General features: G+C 39.2%; 1 protein-coding gene across 3 annotated transcripts in view; it reads left to right on the top strand.

The window, feature by feature from the left end:
* hpse2 (heparanase 2) overlaps window positions 1-21,251 on the top strand; it is a 100,982-nt gene that overhangs the window by 6,722 nt on the left and 73,009 nt on the right. For all 3 annotated transcript variants that reach the window (XM_064317224.1, XM_064317223.1, XM_064317225.1), the window contains exons 2-3: window positions 167-321; window positions 5,121-5,282. In XM_064317224.1, coding sequence (XP_064173294.1) covers window positions 167-321; window positions 5,121-5,282 — 317 coding nt within the window. The remainder of the gene's footprint in view (window positions 1-166; window positions 322-5,120; window positions 5,283-21,251) is intronic.

Below are 21,251 nucleotides of genomic sequence, written 5' to 3'. Positions count from 1 at the left end.
TGCTTTGGGCTGTGCAATTTGTTCATGTTTTAAACAACAAAAATAATATATATATATATATATATGTGTGTGTGTGCATGTGTATATATATATATATTAATTCTCCTGAGACCAGCCAGACATATTCTGCCATTGCCCTGAGCTTCTCTTTTCCTTTTCCCTTCAGCTCCAAACGCCTGGTGACACTTGCTCGTGGACTCTCACCAGCCTACCTGAGATTTGGAAGCAAGAGAACGGATTTTCTTCAGTTCCACAACCTAAAGAATTTGGCTAAATTCAGAGGACCAGGCCCAGACTACTACCTGAAGAATTATGAGGATGGTGAGGAATGCTTTCTTCGTATATCACAGATTGTTTTAGGATTGACAGTCCGGGACATCCGATATGTCATCCAAAAATGGAGGCATCCTTCATGGGCAGCACTTTGCCAGTTATTTAACATTTGGGTGAAAAAAACACTTTTTAAAAATTTAATTGACTGAGCCCCTCCATTCTACAAAAGTGAATTGGCTTAACCCTAAACATTAAGTAAATAATAAACCGATATCCAAATATGTAGGAATCCAAATCAGTCACTCTCGTATTGATCAAACTTTTCAGTACACTCAGGGTCTGTGCAAACTTTTGATCTCTTTCCAGGGGGAACTGTGTTACCTCCTGAATATTGTCTTGATTTGCAGTGTCATCAAAGGTCAGATCAGTCCCTGCAGCCTCCCTACACAGATGAAGCACTTGTATCGTGAGTTAGGCTTGCAGTCAGGTAGCGCTCGGTGGACCTTTCTCTGCAAACCTTGTAACTCAATCCAGTTAATTATGAGGCTGGGACCTGTTACGTCGATTGAGATAGGCAGTGGGCTTCCAGTTACATTACAGTCAGAGTTTGTTGGAGCATTGCCTCTCAAATAACACATGTGAATGGGTTACGTCGAGCGTGATTGGGCCTGTACTTGGATTATAATTTGTTTTTCTCTGTCTCCTGAGCTGCTGGATGTGTTTTCTCAACATTTATTTCTCTGTATTCGTGTTTAAAGCTCGTTACATTATTTGTCTCTCCCATTTTATGTTTCTCACTCAATTTGGCATGTCTGCTTGTAACAATAGGCAAGTGTCATCACTGCAGCAGTTTGAGAGGGTGCACATTTATTTATCTTTTTCTGTGAGGCACTGTAGGCGGCATACGTTGTACAGAAGGTGCTATACAAGTAACGTTCTTATGTCAGTACATTGTGTTTCCACTTTGCCTTCTATCAGCTGAGCAATTTATTGTAGCCAATTTGCATTGTCCCATTGCTCTTCTTATACAATTACAAGGATGCAGTTCACTGCTGCCACTGCCTTTGTTAATTCTGGAGAGCACATGCAAACATGTGCTGTTCTCTGAAATATGTGGTGCCAAGTTGCTGTATCTTTGCACTCTGCAGTTCAATTGAATTACAGAATTGCACTGATTCTGAGGAGCGCACGTCACATGCAGCTTGTGCCTACAGTAGGCGATTAACCAGAAGGGTTTGCGGGTGCGCGATGAGACATGGGGTGCGTTCCAAGGTTATACACATTTCCTCGATTCCTCCATTCCTAAGTCTTTTCCTTGCTTCGTTTCCTTGCATCCTCCGATGGGTGCGGCTAGGAGCAAGGAAAGGATGCAAGGAGACCCATTTGACCTTCCATACTAGGAAAGGTGACAAGGAAAGGAGAAAAGTAAGCAGTTGGATTCACCCCTGGATTGACATCCCTTCCTTCCCTACAGCAGCTTCTGGCCACAGCTGGCACTGGCTTAGTCCAGAGCTGATAGTGTAGAGAACATTGCCTTTTTTAAGGGGAAATGCCTCTACTAATTGTAGAATAGTGAGGACAGATAATTAAAATGTGTCCGTTTTAACGATCCTCATCAAGTAGGCACCAAGTAATGCAGAAATATAAATGTATATTACCTCATGCGGTGATCAAATGGTGCAGTATAATCAGTCTCATAATTAATCGGTCTCATAATTATTAAATCATGATTACGAATTTCAATGTTAAATAATGTAACACACAAGTTCTTTGAGGTGGTAGGCTCAAGCATTTATCCAAATAAATTAGACCCACAACAAGGTTTAATAATAAAATGTATTAAACAAACATTACTAAACTAAAATCATTCAATCAAGGCTAAATAAGAGAGGTTATGGAAAGGGTGACTAGAGTGTTGCGTGTGTGTCTAGTTGTGCGTGTGTGTGTTCACCAGTACTCGTGGTGCAGGAGAGAACAAAGGCTCCTCTGAGGGAGCGAAATAAGAATCTCATTTTAGCATGTGGTGCGAAATATGGCCTGGAAACCAGAGGAATAACAAGTACAAAGGGCTTCTGAAGTTTGCTACATCTAGCTAATACAAGACCATATATTGAATGAGTAGATATTAGTGCATGAGAGATCGCATGCACATATTTCAGTTAAAAGGAAGGCGGACTGTAAGCTAATGTTAGTAATGCAGTATATACATTAGCTATGTGGGCTAGCAGCTGTAGCCAACTAAGTGATATGCTCTAAACACAACATTAAATACAATAGATAACATACTTCAGGAAAAATAAAGAATAAACGGAAATTTCCTAAGCTAATGCCTGGATGTTTGTCAGTCTTATTTCTGGAGCGCAGATGGGACTGCAAATGGTCGCATGGCTTGTTTATCCAAGGAAACTCTGACTTGGGCACCGTCTCAGGATCTCCATTGCGCTGTCTTTAAAAAAGCCAGTCTCCATCCTGTTTTTTTTGTTTGTTTTTTTGCTGATTCTTCTATCCTTTTGGGAACCCTGGAAACTGTGCTAAATGTGGGTTATGGGTGCATTGCTATGTTGCAGAATCATAGGAACATGTAAAGTTAATAAATATACTGATCCCGTGTGGGTGCATTTCCTTTAGCTTACTTGCAGGATAACACGTTTACTTAGTTAGAACTGCTGGCTGTGGCTATAACTCGAGAGTGATGGTGAATCTGTACATGTGTTCCTTTACAGACAGGCTTTTACTCTCTTTAGGCCTGTGCCTTTAGAGACCATGCCTTGTGCACATCCCTCCTGTTGACCAGCAAAGAGAAACAAAAAATAGAGAAGTGTGGGCTCAGGAGAGGACAGGAGGTGCTGCACCCAGTCACCATGCGATCAATCTTTCTTGCTGTGATGTCAGACTGACCAGTTCATCCAAAATGGTGCCCAGTCCTTATACCTTAATAGGAAGGGCCACCAAGAAGCCCAGAGTTGGTACTGGCTAACAGCAGTTATCCTGTTAACTGGAAGCCTCCCTCTCTGGGCAACAGTGTGACCAATTGCCCCGCAGCACTCCTAACCACAGTCACAGAAACGCATACACCCAAATCAAATCCACCGAATCAAGTCTCAAGAGCATGTCACTCTCCCTAGAATGTGTAGTTCTACAGTACAGGATTTCTGCAACAAATGAGATATTTTATCTGTTCTGGTTTTTCAGGGGAAAATATTTACCTTCTTTGGATGTTTTTTTTAAGGGAACATTCACCACACACATACAATCTGTATGTTGTTACTTTTGTTTTTGTGGTGGTACTCTAGCCAAAAATAACTTGGTTTGTTTTTGTAAGTTACAAATTGTACCATTCTAAAATTCTGTCATGATTCCACATTTTTCAAATCCCATCAAATGTTACACCAACACCTCAAACATCATGGGCAATGGCAGTGGAACTTGAGGTATGGGAAAGATAGGAACATCGTATTAACGTGGAAATTTGTTCAGTTTACTGAGGAACTGAAGAACCTGCATTTGTCTGGATAATTGATTTTGAAATAATAGAGGTAATGGGAAGTAGCCAAGTAGCCTGATGTACATACGCCTTTTAATTTATTGTACATATAAAACTTCTTCAAGGTCTTCCAACCTACATCAACTGTGCTGTCTTGTCAAGCTTGGTTTTACACATGTCACATACTGGGTTATTGTAATATCTGCAGATAATAAAAAAATGTATTTATGTTTTTAGGTGATCTTTTTCCTTTATTTTTGTGTATTGATATTCAGACAAGACTAACATCATTGCCACAGGTACTACATTCAAGTACTGTGGTTTTCCAGTTCAGATGCCATGCCTGATATTCCATGAAGATCTCATTAGAATATTTTGCATGGAGGATTCTTAAATTCTCTGTTCTGTTTCATATGTACAAAGGCTTATAATTAAGGATGGGCATGGTTTACTGTGTAAATGGGCATGATTCTGCATCTGTTTTTGACAGACCAAATGCAACATAACTTCTGGAAATAAAAAGGTAATTATTCACAATATATTATTGTATTTTAATGCGTTATACATAGTGAGCTTCATAATGTTCGGGACAAATATATTTTTTTGATTTGGCTCTGTACTCCAGAAATTTAGATTTTCAATCAGACAAATTAACATGTGGTTAAAGTGAATTTATTCAACGGTGTTTTTATACACTTTGTTTTCACCATGTTGAAATTACAGCACTTTGTATACATAACCATAGAATGAGTGAATATAAACCTTTTTTTAAATTATTGTTTTAATTACAATTAAGAAATTGTGATGATTATTGTATTTTTTGGGGGAATCAACATTTGAAGGTAATCATATTGCCCCAAAACTATTTAATTCATGAAAATCTATTGTCTATGCACCTGTATTTGTCATTGCACCACTAGTAGCCTACTTTAACTGATGTGCAACTGATTTAAAACCAAAGCCAATAACTATTTTAAGACTTCAGTAACTTGACATGATTGTTTTCATCTCAAACTTTTGATTTGAACAAAATGGAAATTAACATGCACGTGTGCTCTCACGTACTCGGAGTACCACTGCATGAATCTAGCTGGGAGGTTTGAGAACAATTCTTTTTCAGTTGTAAGCCTATTATCTTATTGTGAATTGCTTTAGTGAATTAATTTACCTAACTTAATTCACTAAAGCGATAGTTCTTTTAAAAATTAATTTTATCACAATTAATTTCTGTGATTAGTGAACTTGTTTTGAATAAAGTTGAGAAACTGAAAAGCTGACTGTTCATAAATGGACTTTTCAGAGTCTTTGGGCTAATCGCTGTGCAGGTAAACCAAAACCTAATATCACCTTGTTGCTACTACAGATATTGTGAGGAGCGACATTGCCTTGGACAAGCAGAAGGGCTGCAAGCTGGCCAACCACCCAGAGATGATGCTGGAGCTTCAGAGAGAGAAAGCAGCCCAGATGCAACTGGTCCTTCTCAAGGAACAGCTCTCTAACATCTACAGCAACATTACAATAACAGGTAGGAGATCACACACACATGCAGTGCGCACCGTTCTGCACTCCAAACCAGCAGTGCCTTTAGAAGGGTCATCCATTTCCAGTGGTTTACTTGTTATTAATGACACTAATTATTATAGGGGAGCTCAACCCAACAATCATAATTTATTTCATTCTATATATCACCCTAAAACACTTAGTGTGCTTTATTTTATTTCACTGCGCCAAAACCAAGTCTTTCTTTAGTATCTGCAAAAGGCCACATGAAGTGATGTCATTGGGATATAACTCCTCTTCTTATCAATTAAGCGGTGTTTTGTGAATACTGTGAATTGTGACAATTCTGTTGTTTCTTTTACATTTTTCACAATCACAATAGTTAGGACATAACTGAACATTTGGATTAATATTTTAATTTTATGTGAATTTCAGCATACAATGGGGGAATGCAGAGGCATTATACCCAACCAACATCATTGTTTGGGCGTGGCTCTATATGTTGAGCAAAAGGCTGTTCCAGTATTTAACTGAATTCTGCCCCTCTGACTGCACACACATTCCTCACATAATTATAAACCTTGGCCAGTAATGGCATGCTTTTTGTAATAATGTGCATAATTTTACATGGTGAGGCTATAGCCATGATTATAGGCTATTGGCAATTTAGGGAAGCAAAGGTGCAATTGGCCAAGTTTAAGGTATACTGCAGCCTAAACCATGTTGGAGATGGGTAATATTACAGCATTACACTGTGGAAACCATGTAAATTTAATGGAGCAAAATAGCTGAATTTACCTCACAAACAACCATACAAAGTTTCTTGCTAACTACAAGTTATTTGCCATTGGGCCCCTGAGCTGCCTGTAAAGACAGGAAGCATGTCATTATTTAAATTAACCTAAACCATCGGTACACTTATTTTGTGTCACTTGAATATCCTAGTAATGGTTACTACTAATGTAATAAACCTGTAATGTATGACATGTATGACCATTATTTGGGGTGGGCCTGTGCTTTTCATTTTGGTGGGGGGGTTAAACTTACGTGACGCCTTATAAATGGGGTGAATAATTATTTATAAAGTGAGGACCAACATGTTAATGTTAATATTTGGCTGGAATTCCCTTGTAAGTAATAATTAGCTGGAGGTTAAAACACACAAGGCTCCTCTTGTTGAAGTGGTTCTTTCAAATGGCTGAGAGAGCTTAATGGCATCATTTTCTGGGTTTGCTTGTAGCAAAAGGCTGTTCCAGTGTATGCTCCTAGCCTAAATTGTGTTCTGCCCTTTGCATCACTGTCATGGGTTCGGCTGACGCAGGGCAGGTTGTGGACATTTGCCTGTTTAGTTGGGCAGCAGTGTCTGAGCAATTGTTGTAAACCATATCCCATTCAAAAGACTAATGTAATTTACAGAGAATGTTGGCCTGGGGCCTCAGATAAATCTAGCAAGTGGCTTCTTAACAGTTGAGCAAGACGGACTCTGAAGTATACTGTGAATGGCTTTGTCACAATGTCATTTTTCTGAGGCTGTCTTGTTGCAGAGTCTAACCTCCACACAGTGGAGCTGGAAAAATCCGGCTAATTCAAAAAAGAGCTTTCACCCATAGTGGTGTTCATTTGAAGTTGAATTCGTTTCTCTTTCTTATACATTGCAGTTGATTTTATCAAATAATAAATAAAATTTTTTTAAAAAAATTTAATCATAAAGGATGTGAAAGCGGTGTTTCTTTGTACTTTCTTTTGAGGGCAGTCAAGGTGAGCGAGACTGCCTGGTCTGAAACGCTGGGAATTGGTTCAAATAAAACAGTGTAGAGGAAAGGTGACATTAAACAGCAACGCTAGCTGTTAATGATTTGTAAAAATGTGATTTTCTAAAGCCACCCACATGCCATTTTTGAATATGCATGATGCACACAGTAGATAGTGTGCGAATGTGTTGTAACATTTATCTGGAGCCAATTAATGTTCCCAGGGATGTGTGTAGGAGTGCACTTATCAGCTCCCCATTCTGGGCTGGCTGTTTTTGGCCGAACCAGTACATCAGGGCATCAATAAGATGCACCAGAGATATTCCTTCAAGTGCAGCAGGGTCCAGTTTTCATTTATGTATTTATTTATTTATTCATTTATTTGTTCTGTAACTATTACACCTATGCTCTCCTTGTGCTGAAGGTAGCCAGTTCTGAGCCATGACAGTCTTTAAGGATCAATAGAATGCAAAATATGAAAAGATTATAATCTCACGCACATTTATCTTTTTCCTTTGGTTCTGAAAGTATTGAGTCGGAGCAGTTGTTTCTAATAAAGTATGGACAATATATCTCTCTGCTGAAGCTCTCTGCTGAAACACTATGGCAAGCAGTGATATTGAGCTTATGCCATATCACTTTGGCCTATTCTTCGGCAGCATGTTATGCTTGGCTACATAGGCTGTGTTGAGGGGAGCTAAGTTCAGGTGGCGCCAAATGCTGTCATTACTGATATGCCTAATTGGAACTGCCAGAGTGTGGTGTTTGCCTCCCTGCATAGTCTGAGAACCGAACGGCCCTCTGAGGAACACAGGCAGAGAGTAAACTGTATGATCTGAGAGCTCTCCAATCTCATCTTGTTTATCAGTGACTGTCGTGTTACTCATATTTTGGTGCATGAGGAAACATTGCAGGAGGAAACAAGTTTTGGTTGATTACTGCCTTGACCATTTTGGTTACTCATGCGCCTAACATTTGAGTTGATCTGACCATTTAATTGGAAGCATGCCTGTCAGTCATAGCAACTTTTTTTTTTCTCGCCTTGAAGTTCTTGCTACCACCATATTGAGATTGTGTGAGAAAAGTCGCCCTTATTGAAATACGGTGCCAGGAAATTGTAGTCCCAAAAGAGACAGCCATTACAGTTAGTGCAAACTAGATTCTGGTCATCTACCTTATTTTATACAGACAAGACTACTCAAATGAACATTAAACTTCATTAAATGTACAATGGCAAAAAACTACAGACTCCGAAACAAAAAAGCAATCACTAATCACTAATCAGTTTTCACCACCACACTCATTTGTCAACAAGTACCACTTTGAGTTTCTTGGGACATTAAGGTAGTAGAGTGGTGCCATCCAGGATGAGAGAGGTTACGTGGGGGGAAGACATGGCAGAGATGTCCAGAATCTCAGTCTTTGCCAGGTTGAGGTGGTCTGTCTTCATCTAGCTCAAATGCTTTAAATAGTCTTTTTGTGCCCTGTGTTTTTTATTAATAGATGAAAGTGAATCATATGGAATCATACGGCCTAGAGAGGTGAGACTGCAACTACCTTTGTTGAATTATGATCTGGAAAACTGCTTCAGATATGGAAATGAATAAGGCTTAGGAGTGACTTCACCAGAAAATGAAAGTGCTTTGGTCCTGGATCTCAGTTTTGACAAGATGATATTGAGCCAATTCAAGACTGCAATATTTTTTTTTTTTTTTTGCTTTACTTGCAATTTTTAGGTTGTCAATGGACCGCAAAAAAAAAAAAAACTTTTTTAAAGAAACCATGAAATCAGTACAGTGTCTGGAAAACAATGTTATCTACACTGTAACACATTTGGTGGGAAAAAAAATTGGTTGTTCTGGTAAAATCTGCTGTTTTTGAGCAGGTGCCATTGTTTTATTCTCGCAACATAAATAGCTTGCATAGTTCAAATCAGATGACCCAGTACTGGGGCCAGCCATCTGATTTACTATGGAAAGCCTTCACAGAATGCATTTTCATAGAGCAGCAAGAACCCCTTGTATTTATTTTTAAGTTCCCATGCAAGTTACACGGAACCATTTAATTGATTATGAAAACACTGGAATGTGATTCAAAAACAAAACCAAGGTATTTATTTTGCAACTGCTTAGTGAGGAGCAATTTATTTGGAAATATATTGAGGAAAATTTCACATTGAAGCAAACCCTGACTCAACTAGCCAACCATTGCCCTTAGCATGGTGAAGTAAAAACTTTGCATACAGTTTAAATACAGTCCATCTTAAATACATTTCAGTTATGACACAACTGCAGTGCCTCACTCAGGATTCATACCTCCAAACTTCTGCAAAAAATTGTTACAGCAGCAGAACGATTCCATGCACATGGGCCTTGTGATGGACCTGACGTTCCCAAGAGAAATCGGGCCACCCCTGTTTGACTATTGGCAGGTGGGGAGAACAGATTCATAACATTGGCCTTTACTCTTTTCTCGTCACCACAGACTCCCTTCTGACCTCAGCTCATTAGAACGGTCTGCAGAAATCGGTCTTTAAATGTTGATCAGTCATGGTCGGGCCTGCCTTTATCTTACTACGGTTTTGCCTATATTCCCGAAGGGCTGTGGCTGGTCACTGTGCAAGAACTATGGATGCCATAACCTCCAACTGTGGATAAGCTTTAACCACTTCATTGGCTCTTATTGACCTTGATTTTTATTGATCGTGGGTGTTGAATCTGAGTTTTTCTATTTTTCTTCTTTTGTTTTAACAGATGGATAATGAAAATGATTTGTGTGATTTGCTAAATTGAAGCTGACATTGAATTTTACTTGACCTGCTGCAAAGGAAAGAACAGCCATATAGCTTTTGTCCTTTAGTTGAGCCTCCTCCAGATCTGTTTTTGTCTGAGGCCTGGAATGAGAGCCCCAAACTTGAGGGATTGGCACATCGTGATCACAGGCCATTTCACTTCTCGTACTCCTTATTCCATCTCTCTTTTCATCTTTCTGACTAACTCTGTCTCTGTCTCTCCCTCCTCCCTGCCCTTGAGAGTTGATTCTCTGTTGTTCTGTCTCTCTCCCTCCTTCTCCAAACCCTTGAGAGAATCCATACCAGGGGTTGGCCAGGTCCAAGGACTTATTTTATAGCTTTAACCTTCAAATTCTGCATTGCAGAAATGAATTTTAGGGATGTTTATAATAAGCAGTTTCCTGTCTATTCCAGAGTTCAAAAGGCAAATCAAAGGAAATTGTCCAGAGAGAGGAGCTTAGTTTTAGTCATGGTGACCTTTGGACCTTTGTTTTAAACAGCAGTAACATGTTTGCATTCTCAGATTTTGCATGATCATTCAAGCTTTTTTCAAGTGAAAGCTGCTGTGAAGATAGTAGTTGTGCCAGGGGTTGTGCAGAAACGCCACCACGTTTATCACATGGGGGAATCAAGCTGTCCACCCTGTAGACTTCCTGTCAGCCTTAAATGCTTGTAGTTTTGTTAAATTTCTCCAGATGCTTGACAAAAAAAGATCTTGACCATTTCCATACTGTATGGGGGCTTTTCAGAGGCTATTTGGCCATCTATATTTAAATTGCGCTGAAGGAAGCTACATTTGATTTAAGCTGGTCAGGGTAATTTCTGTATTTTTTTCTAGCATGTTAAACATGTGACCCCCAATAAAATACAGGTTCCAAAAATATGTTCTGCCATAAATGTTAAAACTGGTAGCAGTCAAGGTTCAGTACAATTGAAATGGGAAGTTAGTCGTACTTGTAAATTGATAAGGAAAGTTTCCACATTACATTTGCTGCTTCAGTAGATTCAATCCAAAGAACATTTTGTGTTGTGATTGTGCGATCAAAACATGTGTGTTTTTTTCAACTCTAGCTTGCCCGGTGTAGAGATGTAGTATTACTCAACTGATAAATGTGAGTTTCAAGCAGATGTTGTTTTGTCCAAAGAGAAACATCAGAAGATATATTTTAAAATATTTGAGAGGCATTTAGTAGTTGAAGAGTCAGTATCTCTTGCAGTAAATTATGCAACATAATCACATTTTCCACTGTTTTTACTGCCTACGCACGCACGCACGCACACACACATGCACACGCGCTGATGATAATTCTGCTTGTGTAGCAATCCATACTTCTTATGCATTATCAGACATTATTTTATTATGTCTTCAATATGCAAATAGTGTGCTATACAAATTCTACATTTCTAAACAGATTCTTGGGAAAGGGTAATGATTCAACTTCCATAGTAATTATGTTTTCCTTCATTTAATGCTTAGAAACATTTCAGTTGAAGCTCAGACGTGTCACAGCTCAGTGCTCTCAGTGGTTGTGTGGCTAAAGTGTCAAGGTGAACAAACCATGTATTGCATGACAGGCTTACAGAAATGTGAACCAGTGAAAACAGGCTATTCTCTTTCCATTTTTAAAACCTTATGCACTGCTATATTCTGTAATTAAAATTTAAAAAACCTTATTTTGAAATTGCAGCTATCTGTTTTTCCTGTCTGATGCAGTGATGCATAAAAGAAAGTACACTCTTTCAGTTCCATGGTTTTACATATTGGGATGTAACTCACCTCATCTAGTCCCCACCAAGTCCTAACAATGAATAAAACCTCGAAATAGCACAACTTATTTTACTTTGTCATTATTTAGACAACAAAAAATAAGCCAACATGCAGAAGCCTGTAAGTGCACCCCCTGATTCAGTAGCTTGTAGGACCCCCTTCAGCAGTAATGACCTGCAGTAATCGTTTTCTTTGTGAGTTTATCACATCAGAGGAATTCTGGCACACTCCTCATTATAAATCTGATTCCGCTCATTGATGCTTGAGGGCATTTGTTTACGCACAGGTCTCTTAAGTTTCCACCACAACATCTCAATGGGGTTGGGGTCTGGGCATTGATTTTGGGCATTCCAAAACCCTGATTCTTTTCTCTTTTTTTGTCATTCTGTTGATTTACTGCTGGGCTTTGGATCATTGTCCTGTTGCATGACCCACTTGCAGCCAAGCTTTAGCTGTTGGACAGATGATCTCACGTTTTCCTCTAGAATACACAGGTATGGAGTATTCATGGTGGACTCAATGTTTGTGAGGCGTTCAGGTCCTGTGGCTGTAAAACAGCCCCAAATTATCACTTCTCCACCACCATGCTTGAAGGTTTGCATGAGGTTCCTGCCGTGTTATGCGGTGCTTGGTTTTTGTCAAACGTGGCATTGTGTATTGAACTCCATTTGGGTCTTGCCTGTCCAGAGAACAGTGTTCCGGAAACATTGTGCTTCATTGAGTTGCAATTCTGCAGAGCTAAGCAGTGCTGCAATATTCTTTTTAAGGGAAGCGGTTTCTTTGTTGATATACTTTTTCACGCTTGGCTTCTGCATCTTGACTCGTTTTTGGATGAGTAAATATAACAAAGTAAAATGTGTGTGTTATGAGTCACATGAGGGTGGATTTATCTGTCAGGACTTGGTGGGACTAGATGAGTTAGTTATGTTCTATTATGTAAAACCATAGAATTGAAAGAGGACTTACTTCCTTTTTCACATCACTGTATATTCCCAATGCTGTGCTTTGGAGATTAATCATTGGGCTGAATTTAGCATGCTAAAAATGTGTGACTCAAACAGACTATACTTATCACATGAAGGCAGGTATCTTTGCTTGTCTGTGACCAATAAGTTGCAACCCTAGGGGTCAGTAATTCAATGAAAACTCATTTTCAGTATCAGTAGCCTCTTAGTTCCAACATTTTATCTCAATAAGGCGGGCAAGATGACCTGATGACCTAATGGCACCCGTTTAATCTGGAAGGGTTTGTTTTGGTTTGATTGAAATGTGTGTGTGATTTACACAAACCAGTTGTTGATCTCAGTCAAAGAAATCTGCTAAATTGGTTGGACCACAGTGAAACAAAATCAGGGGAATTCAGTATTCATGTGTGATCATATCTCAGCTCTAGTTGCGCTTCTGCTAAAGGGCGTTCTTTACATGATCAGGGTGTCAGTGCTGTTGAGGGCAATGTGTTTAAATCAATAATAATTTTGATTTTTTTTTTTTTTTTAACAGTGGTGCAGTTATTTTGAAATCGTAAAAAGCTATGCCTTGTGCTATCAGCAGATCAACAAAGCACTAGATCCAATAATGTCTAAATTGAATTTAGCCCCTAAATGCTTCAGTGAAAATCCATTTAATGGCTATTTCCTGTAATTTATCCCTGTTGGGTAGAAAATGTGTGCAAACACAAACAAAACAAGAATGGAAGGAGCAAGTGGATTGTGGCCACCAGTCTTTCCAAAACAAGCACTTTGGGACGTGGAAAAGGGAATTGTACTCTTTTGGATACTGCTTGTATGCCCCTGAAAAGCTTGGAAATAATTAATATGCGATCAGCACAAAGAACTTGAAATTGGAAACACTTAAAGACAATTCATTCTGAAACACTAACAGTCTTTTAACAAAAACTGTACCATTTGATCAGGCTATAAGAGGTCTTCACTCAATTTGTAAAATAACATGTAAAATGACCTTCAACACTGATCACAAAGTACAGTGACGAGTCTGTTAAAGTTAGCTTGCCAATTCGGTGCTGCATAATAGCGTGTTTTGTTTTTAAGAAGGTTATCTTGTCAGCTTCTTTTTTACCGTGTTACCTTAATTTGAGCATTGAATGTGGGATTGATATATTTCAAACTTGACAGTTAATAAATGGATTGCCAGTATCAGCATTATGGTTTTGGCTTAGTCGTCTAGGTATCAATATCTCTGTCTTGTTTAAACTAGTGTAGCTAGCTTGCTCTCTTACTTGCACAGAACAAGCTTGTACCCATCTAATTCTACAAAGATTAACTGTGCATGGATGAATAAGAATAGGGTGTTATATTGTGTATGTTTTACACTTGATATCTTCACGGAAAATCATGGAAAAGGTGTGTCGAAAATTCCTTCCTTATCTGATTAAGATGCAGTAACTTCAGTGACACTGAATGGGAAGCATGACCCTTGGCTTTGTCAGTTAAATCCACTGGTTTTGCACTGTAGTGTTATGGACCTTTTGACAATTTTTCTGCAGTTGAACTACAGGACCATCACGTGAGAGTCTACAAATCAGTTAAAGTGGTAACGGCCAAACTCAACTGTCAAAATTAAATCTCAACATTATACATTTCTTCAAATTGAATTGCATGTACAGTGAAATAAACACCCCTGCAGTTCACATGAATGCTTATCATTTTACAAAATATGTTTTTGGCTCTACATGCACTTTTACTTTATTTCCTGTTGACCAATATTCAGTTCAGCCGAGACGTGTTCTGGCCACAGAAGCACAGAGCTGTAGTGGAGCTGCAGGACTCCTAATTGACCAGCAGTCACCAGTCAGTGCACATGGTCTTTGTCATTACCATTAAACTGTTGACATACCTAAAGTGTTTACTAGCAACTAGCTGAATATGTCATTGCATGTGTTTGCAATATGGTTGTCTGTGTGTGTCAAAACTCATGTGAATGTTCATTTATAACCATCCTAAATTAAAATAAACAGAATGTTTTCCTTGGAAATTTTTGTGTGTAGTTTGTGCAAATTTTAAGGGGAGTATACGTCTTACTTGGAAAACAAGCAAACTGATGTTTTGGCTTCAAATGAGCCTCGTACAGAACTGACAGGAGAGCAAGGGTGATTTTTCCAGATCCTGATGTTTGCAGCTTCCAAAGGAGTAAAGCTCACCCAGAGAGCTGGCTTTAGGTTCCGTCACCCTCGGGGTTTTGCACAAAATCAAGTTTCCAGATCCCTGGGCTGAAACATGCCTCCTTCATTATGGGCAGACGAGTTTCATCTCCTTAATTTGACTCTCAGGCTGTCAGGAGTTATTTATGAGCACACCGAAGGAATGTGATGATTTCTTTTTCCTCTTTTTGAGGAATTGCCACAATTATGTATATTGTTAATAACAATCCCGGGGAGGCCTGCGATTGTGACGAGATGGGGTGGCAGCAGGATCTATGAGCGTGGAGATTTCACCTGGCAGTTTGAGTGTTCCCAGCCTTTAGGGATTTGGTTTGACCCTCTGTCTCGAAGCAGTCTGGTCCCACTAGTTCACTAGTGCTGCAGTGTGCGCTTTGAACTCTGTCCTCTGGAACACAGTACGGATGTCAGAACCTCTATTTCAGTTAATATAGTGTCCCCAGCGACTTGGTATTCATAGAGTATTTTTTTTAAGCATACATCTAGGATTGAACGAGATTTCACCATGGCACAAACATTCAGAAAATGCATCCATCTGTAGATATGAATACATTTTTCAATGGTTTTTGCAGGTCTAGTGGATGAATGTCTACCTTGTATTTTTATAGCATTTTTACTCTGATTCAAAAATGGAAACGCAGAAAATCTGCATGGTTTACACATTTTCACCGTTATTCAGCTGGGCGAACACAATTTTTCCAGTGATAAGGATTTTTGCTTTGTTAAGCGAGCAGACAACCTTCTGCAATGAAATTTTACAGTGGTCAGAGCCAAACTTCCAGTTTCGGTTCAAGACCTTTCACAGGCTCCATTGCCCATTATAAGCCCCCTGCAGTTTTAATCAACACTTCTAAGTGGCTGCATTTACCTTCAGCTAAAGCAGTGCACTGCATCTGACTTTTGATATCTTTCACAAGGAGCAGCACTGAGAAGCCGGCAGCCCTTCCTCCCGCAATCCTCTGTGTTTCACTCCCTCTGTGCTCTCATCAGCTGGATGGTGAAGCTTTGAGAGGTGGAGGGGGAGATTTGTGGCGCACAAAAATCTTGCTGAATGGCTCTCTCACTCGAAACAGTATTAGGTTTCCCCTCATCTTTCAGGTTTATTTTATACTCTGCAGCTGCAGCTGTCCTGGTCCTGCCAGTGGACATCCAACTCAACCAAAGGAGAAATTTGACTCAGTGGGTCCTCTTCAAGCAAAGTAAAATATATTAAATCTGCCCAGGAAACGTATGAAGTGTGCAAGAATGTGGCACTTGTTGAATGTTACCACCTGTGAGTTACATATTATTTCATTTTTATTTCTTTGTCGGTGGCTGTTTTGATGTTTTAGGACTTGTCAGTGGTGATTTATCAACTTGTAGCTCCTCACTGAGTTAATTTGGTTTCCACTCTTTGAGAGACAGGATTGGGATTAAATGGGATTAAGGGTGAGTGATTGTTCATGTAACAACAAGTGCAATTAAACTAATGGGTACGTATCATGTACAGTGCCTTCAGAAAGCCCCACCCCGCCCCTCTTGCAATGAAAGACTAAAATATTATTTATATAATCTTTTACTTCTATAAAGTAACACTCCATAAAGTCAAAAAAGAAATAGTGTTAAGATGTCTTCAGAATTCTATTAAAAATAAAAACCTGAAAATGACTTAAATATTCAACCCTTTTGTATTAATGCCCTAAATTGGCCCTGGTGTATTCCATTTTCTTGACGTATATTGCAAAATACATTAATGAGGTCCACCTATGTTGATTTTGAATCCACCTGTGTTTAATTGCAAGATTGCCGAATAAATACCAAGTAAAACAGCTGATCAGATCAATCGTGCTATATTGAAGACCAAGGAGCTGCCTGGAACTTCAAGATTAAGTTTTTAGGAAGCAAAAACCTAGTGAAGTTTTTAAAAACCTTGACAAATATTGACCTTCTTAGGGGCATTGTAACAAAATGGGGGAAAACAACCCAGTGCAGTGTAACAAAATGGAAAAAACAACCCAGACACTGCCAAGGTGCCAAGATCAAGCTGTTCATACCAAGTTACCAGACAAGAGGGGCGCTTGTCAGAGAAGTGGCCAAGAGGCCAACTACAACATTTACTGAGTTTCAGAGCTCAATGTCTGAAATGGGAGAAACTGTCCAGACATAGTATCTTCTTTGTTTTATGGAGTTGGCCTCTTTGGGAGAGGTTAGACAGAAGAGAAGGGAAAGGGTATTTTTGAAAATGAGTGTCTTTCATTTTTGAAAGAAATGTTGAATAAAAATGTTTTACATGATAAATGTGTTGGATTTATTGTGTTTGTGAAGGGAGAAATATTTCAATGCATAAAAATTTTAAGGAGAGCCAAGACGAAATGTGGAAAAAATTCAAGGGGGTGCATTTTTTCTGAAGGTTACACACTACTGCAGGAGAGCCTGTAACTGTTGAATGCACTTCTTGCCACACAGGACTGCAGGAGTGCCAGCTGGTGACTATTTTACTCACTACAGGCCACACATTACTACAAGAAACAGATCTCTAATAACAACTGGTCTTATTTCTATTACTAAACAACGTATGTTCCCACATTCCAAAACGATTGCTGTTTGGGTACTTTGAGATGTTTTCTCCTTCAAATTATTGAAAAGTTTCTTAATAAATATTTTTACGATCTGATCACACACTCCTCCTCTCCACCCTGACTACATTGGAGATCTTGGGGACCGCTCTTAAGTGGGTTGATTCCTACCTGGACCTTCCTGGGATGGTGGCTTCATTCCCACAGGTGTCCCCCAAGGTTCTGTGCTGAGCCCCTCTTCCCTTTTCACATATGCAGTCTGTTCCTATGGGTTTTCATACCACTTACACTGATGCTCAGCTTTTCCTGTCTTTTCCTCAGTCTTACACTTAGATCTCACAGTGCTTCTCAGCTTACCTGAAGGACATCTTAAGCGGGATGCCAGACTGTCACCTGAAGCTTAACCTGGTTAAAACTTGGGATACTTTATATTCCCTTGTTCAGTCTGGATGCTGCAGAAGGGCTCACTTATTTATCCTGCAAAAAGCAGCATATTGTATATGCTAATTTGCTCTCATTCTCCTTCCATGTTGTTGTGCTGAGTTGGACATGCAGATGTTGTTTTTAAGCAAAGGAATCATCCCTTCTCCTCCACTCTACTGGCACTGGTTCTTTCAACTCTGGACTATGGCAATTTCCTTTGCTGGTCTTATTGCCTGTGATTAAACCACTACAGCTAATCCAGACGCTTTTATCCAAAGTGACAAACAATAAGTGCATACTGAAGGTTATCGGACAACTACAAAACACAGGTCCGATAAGGTAGAATACTTACTATGTAACAATTATTTATAGCCATCAACATCAAGTCCTATTCACACAGTAAGTATAATCTAGATCAGAAAGTTATGACAAGTCAAACTAGAATGAGGCATGACAAGATATGATAGACCTACAACATCAAGATAACGATACAAGTGCAATATAGAATACCTATACAATGTATTCTGTTGCTACAAGAGGTTAGCTACTTCAAACATCACCTCACGATGAACAGCATGAAACCTGACCCTGCAAAGATTGAATGCCATACAAGGAATAGAGCCCCTGCATAACTGCGTAGAGTTAGTGATAATGCGAAGTAAACTACTCATGCTAGCACCTGGTGCCTCCGATGTCAATGCCTTGCTGCATCTACCATCCTGCTGCATCGAAAAACCATCACATGTGTTTGCCTGGGATAAGCAGCATGACCAACCCTTCCAGAGCATGAACAACCTCACAAGAGATCCAGAACCAGTACATGCCAACTACAACCCAGAAAAGCGCTTTATGCTTCAAGTATGTGTGTCAATATATGGACGAGATGCAGCCCTTCCTTCGGCTGTGCTGCCAAGACACTGACTGACAGTGAAATCAGCTATGCACAGATAGAGAAAGAGTTGTGTGTTATTCTGTTCTGACATTCATTGCCCTGCCCATGAGTGACACGAAAATTAAGGAAATCTGAACAGAGACTGAGACCGACAAATGGGGAGGATAGGCTGGGTGTTGCCGACCCATGACATTAGAGAGAAAATCATTATCCTCACCTCACTCAGAGGAGATATGTTAAATGCATCTATGCCGGTCACATGGGTAAGGAGAAATGAAAACAGAGACGTTGACATACTATTTTGGCCAAGGATGTGTAAGCGGATCAAGGATATTGTTGGAAAATGTCCCACCTGTCTGGAATGCTGCCCATCAAACATCAAGGAATCTGTGATCCCTGACGCACTGTGGCAGCTTGTGACAACTGATCTTTTTACATGGAACAATGAGGACTATATTTCTACCATGAACTACAGCACATGCTTCAAGCTGGACAAATATCACACCATTATGTCTACAGTTATAATCCACAAAATAAAAGAAGACTTACCTAGACATGGAGTAGCAAACTCGTATCTCTGACAGTGAACTCCAGTACAAGCGAAAACAGTTACATTTGCTGAAATGTGGGAGTTCACACACATCACAATAAGCCCACACTGGCCTAAAAGCAACAGTTTGAGAAAACCATGCACATTGCCAAATCCCTCCTGGACAAAGCAAAAAACCGACCAGAAATACTCTAATCTCTGTCTGCTTGAACACCGGAACATAATATTTTATTTAGCTACTTTTATTTATTTAACTTTTTTGCTATTATGTCTCCATGGAAACAATCTATTTGTTTATGTATTTGTATACATTTCTATAGTGACGTGTCATTGTTATTCACATGAATTTACAAAATAAATCCATCCTTCATTCCTTTCCTCCTTAGTTATACATCAACTTTTCTGCCATGCTTTCAATTAATTTTTCAAAACAAAGTGTTGTGGGTCTTCCAGTCATTATATTGCCAAAATTGCTTCTGCAAAGGATCCATCGTTGTATACTTCACTGAAGGAGGAAAGTTGGGAAGCTTGTTTAAATCTTCGAAATAAGGAGAGTACAGTACTCCAGTGAACTGGACTCTATGAACTCTAAGAACTCTATGGGATTTCTATGATGAAAATATACTGAAACCTTCCTTTCTCCCAAAATTTGTTGACACAAATTTGTATAGGAAAAGTCACCATTGCAGGATTGAGGATTAAAATATGGCCAATGAGGTTTTATTAGCCTGTCACTCTAACCTGATTTTACATGAGGTTTTAATGGGCACCAAAATTTGATAAGTACCCCTGTAGAATTTCTTTGAAAAATTCATGGCCAATATTGTGGTACATGATGAGATGTCATAATCTGAAATCAGGGAAAAATATTATGTGAAGTCATCTTTGATATCTCAATATTTAAATAAGTATAAATGTAGCTATTTCAAAGAATCTTAAATTAAACTCCTGTGTGATGCACATTTTAACAAGTGTACCAGAATGTATACTCTATGAAAAGAATATCTGCTTTTATCTAGTTCACATGTTGATTTTATAAATGTTGATTTTGCAGAAATTTTGGGGGAAAGACTATCTTTCTGAAATAATTTCATTTGTCATAAGTGTGTAATGAAATTTGCTATGGTCTCGGAAGCATGGAACGGAAAAGTAAAATTGAATTTTCTGCGGTATATTATAAGGACCTCTGCTTCTTTCGAGAGGGGAGGGGGGTGTAGAATGTTTCTGGGAGAAGGAAGCCAAAAGAAACCTCTTTCCTGGTCTTTTTAATCTTGAACTTGACTGACGGGACCTGACACCTTTAAACAGGACCAGATGTAGGCCCTGCTTTAAGTTTTTCCTGGGTCTACCAGAGAGCCAGGGATTGCTGTAGTCTGTTTGCCCTTCTGACAAAGTCTAGCAGCCCTTCAAAGCTCCCCCCTCATTACTACCCTAATTATCCTTGTTCTCTGGTCCAGCCCCCTCTTTAGCAGGCAAGAGTGATCACAGGATGTGCACAAAGGAAACAGTGCCAAGATTGCAAAAAAAAATAAAAAACAACAACAACAGAACCACAATGCTGCAGAAAAGGTGGGGTTGATACCTTTGTATCAGATTCATTGTGTCGGAGTAAAGCCTCCAACACCCACTAATCCGTTTGCTTCCCTGAATTATATTTCCTTAATACAGAGATGCTGTCCTGAATCTTTCAGTTTCCTGGCTCTGTGATTGATCCCTCAATCATTAGGGTGCTAGTTGAACAGTTAAACTGTTCTTTCGTTGGGGTAGTGTTTTGAACTGGTGTGTCAATGCTTTTTGGTCTCATCAGCTTGCACCAGCTTCTTGTTCACGAATGTCTCTTTTAGTGACTCTGTCCACTGTATGTCAAAGATCCAGTGCTCACAGATGTTAGTTTCAGGATCTGAGTGAAAATATGACTATAGTCTAGATAGGACATATTATTTCCCTATTGTAAATGGATCTATTAGGTTTGAGCCCCAATAGGGTGACTGTAAGTAGTGTAAAAATGTGTTGCGTGATAGTACAGTTTCATGTACAGAAATAAATTGAGCTGAAAAAAGATTAAAGACTAAAACAACAATTTAAATGT

This window comes from Anguilla rostrata, chromosome 18 (genome assembly GCF_018555375.3).
Source record: "Anguilla rostrata isolate EN2019 chromosome 18, ASM1855537v3, whole genome shotgun sequence".
In the NCBI taxonomy this organism is placed as follows: domain Eukaryota; kingdom Metazoa; phylum Chordata; class Actinopteri; order Anguilliformes; family Anguillidae; genus Anguilla; species Anguilla rostrata.
Note: the sequence above shows the minus strand (reverse complement) of the source record. Positions and strands in the feature narration are given on the sequence as shown.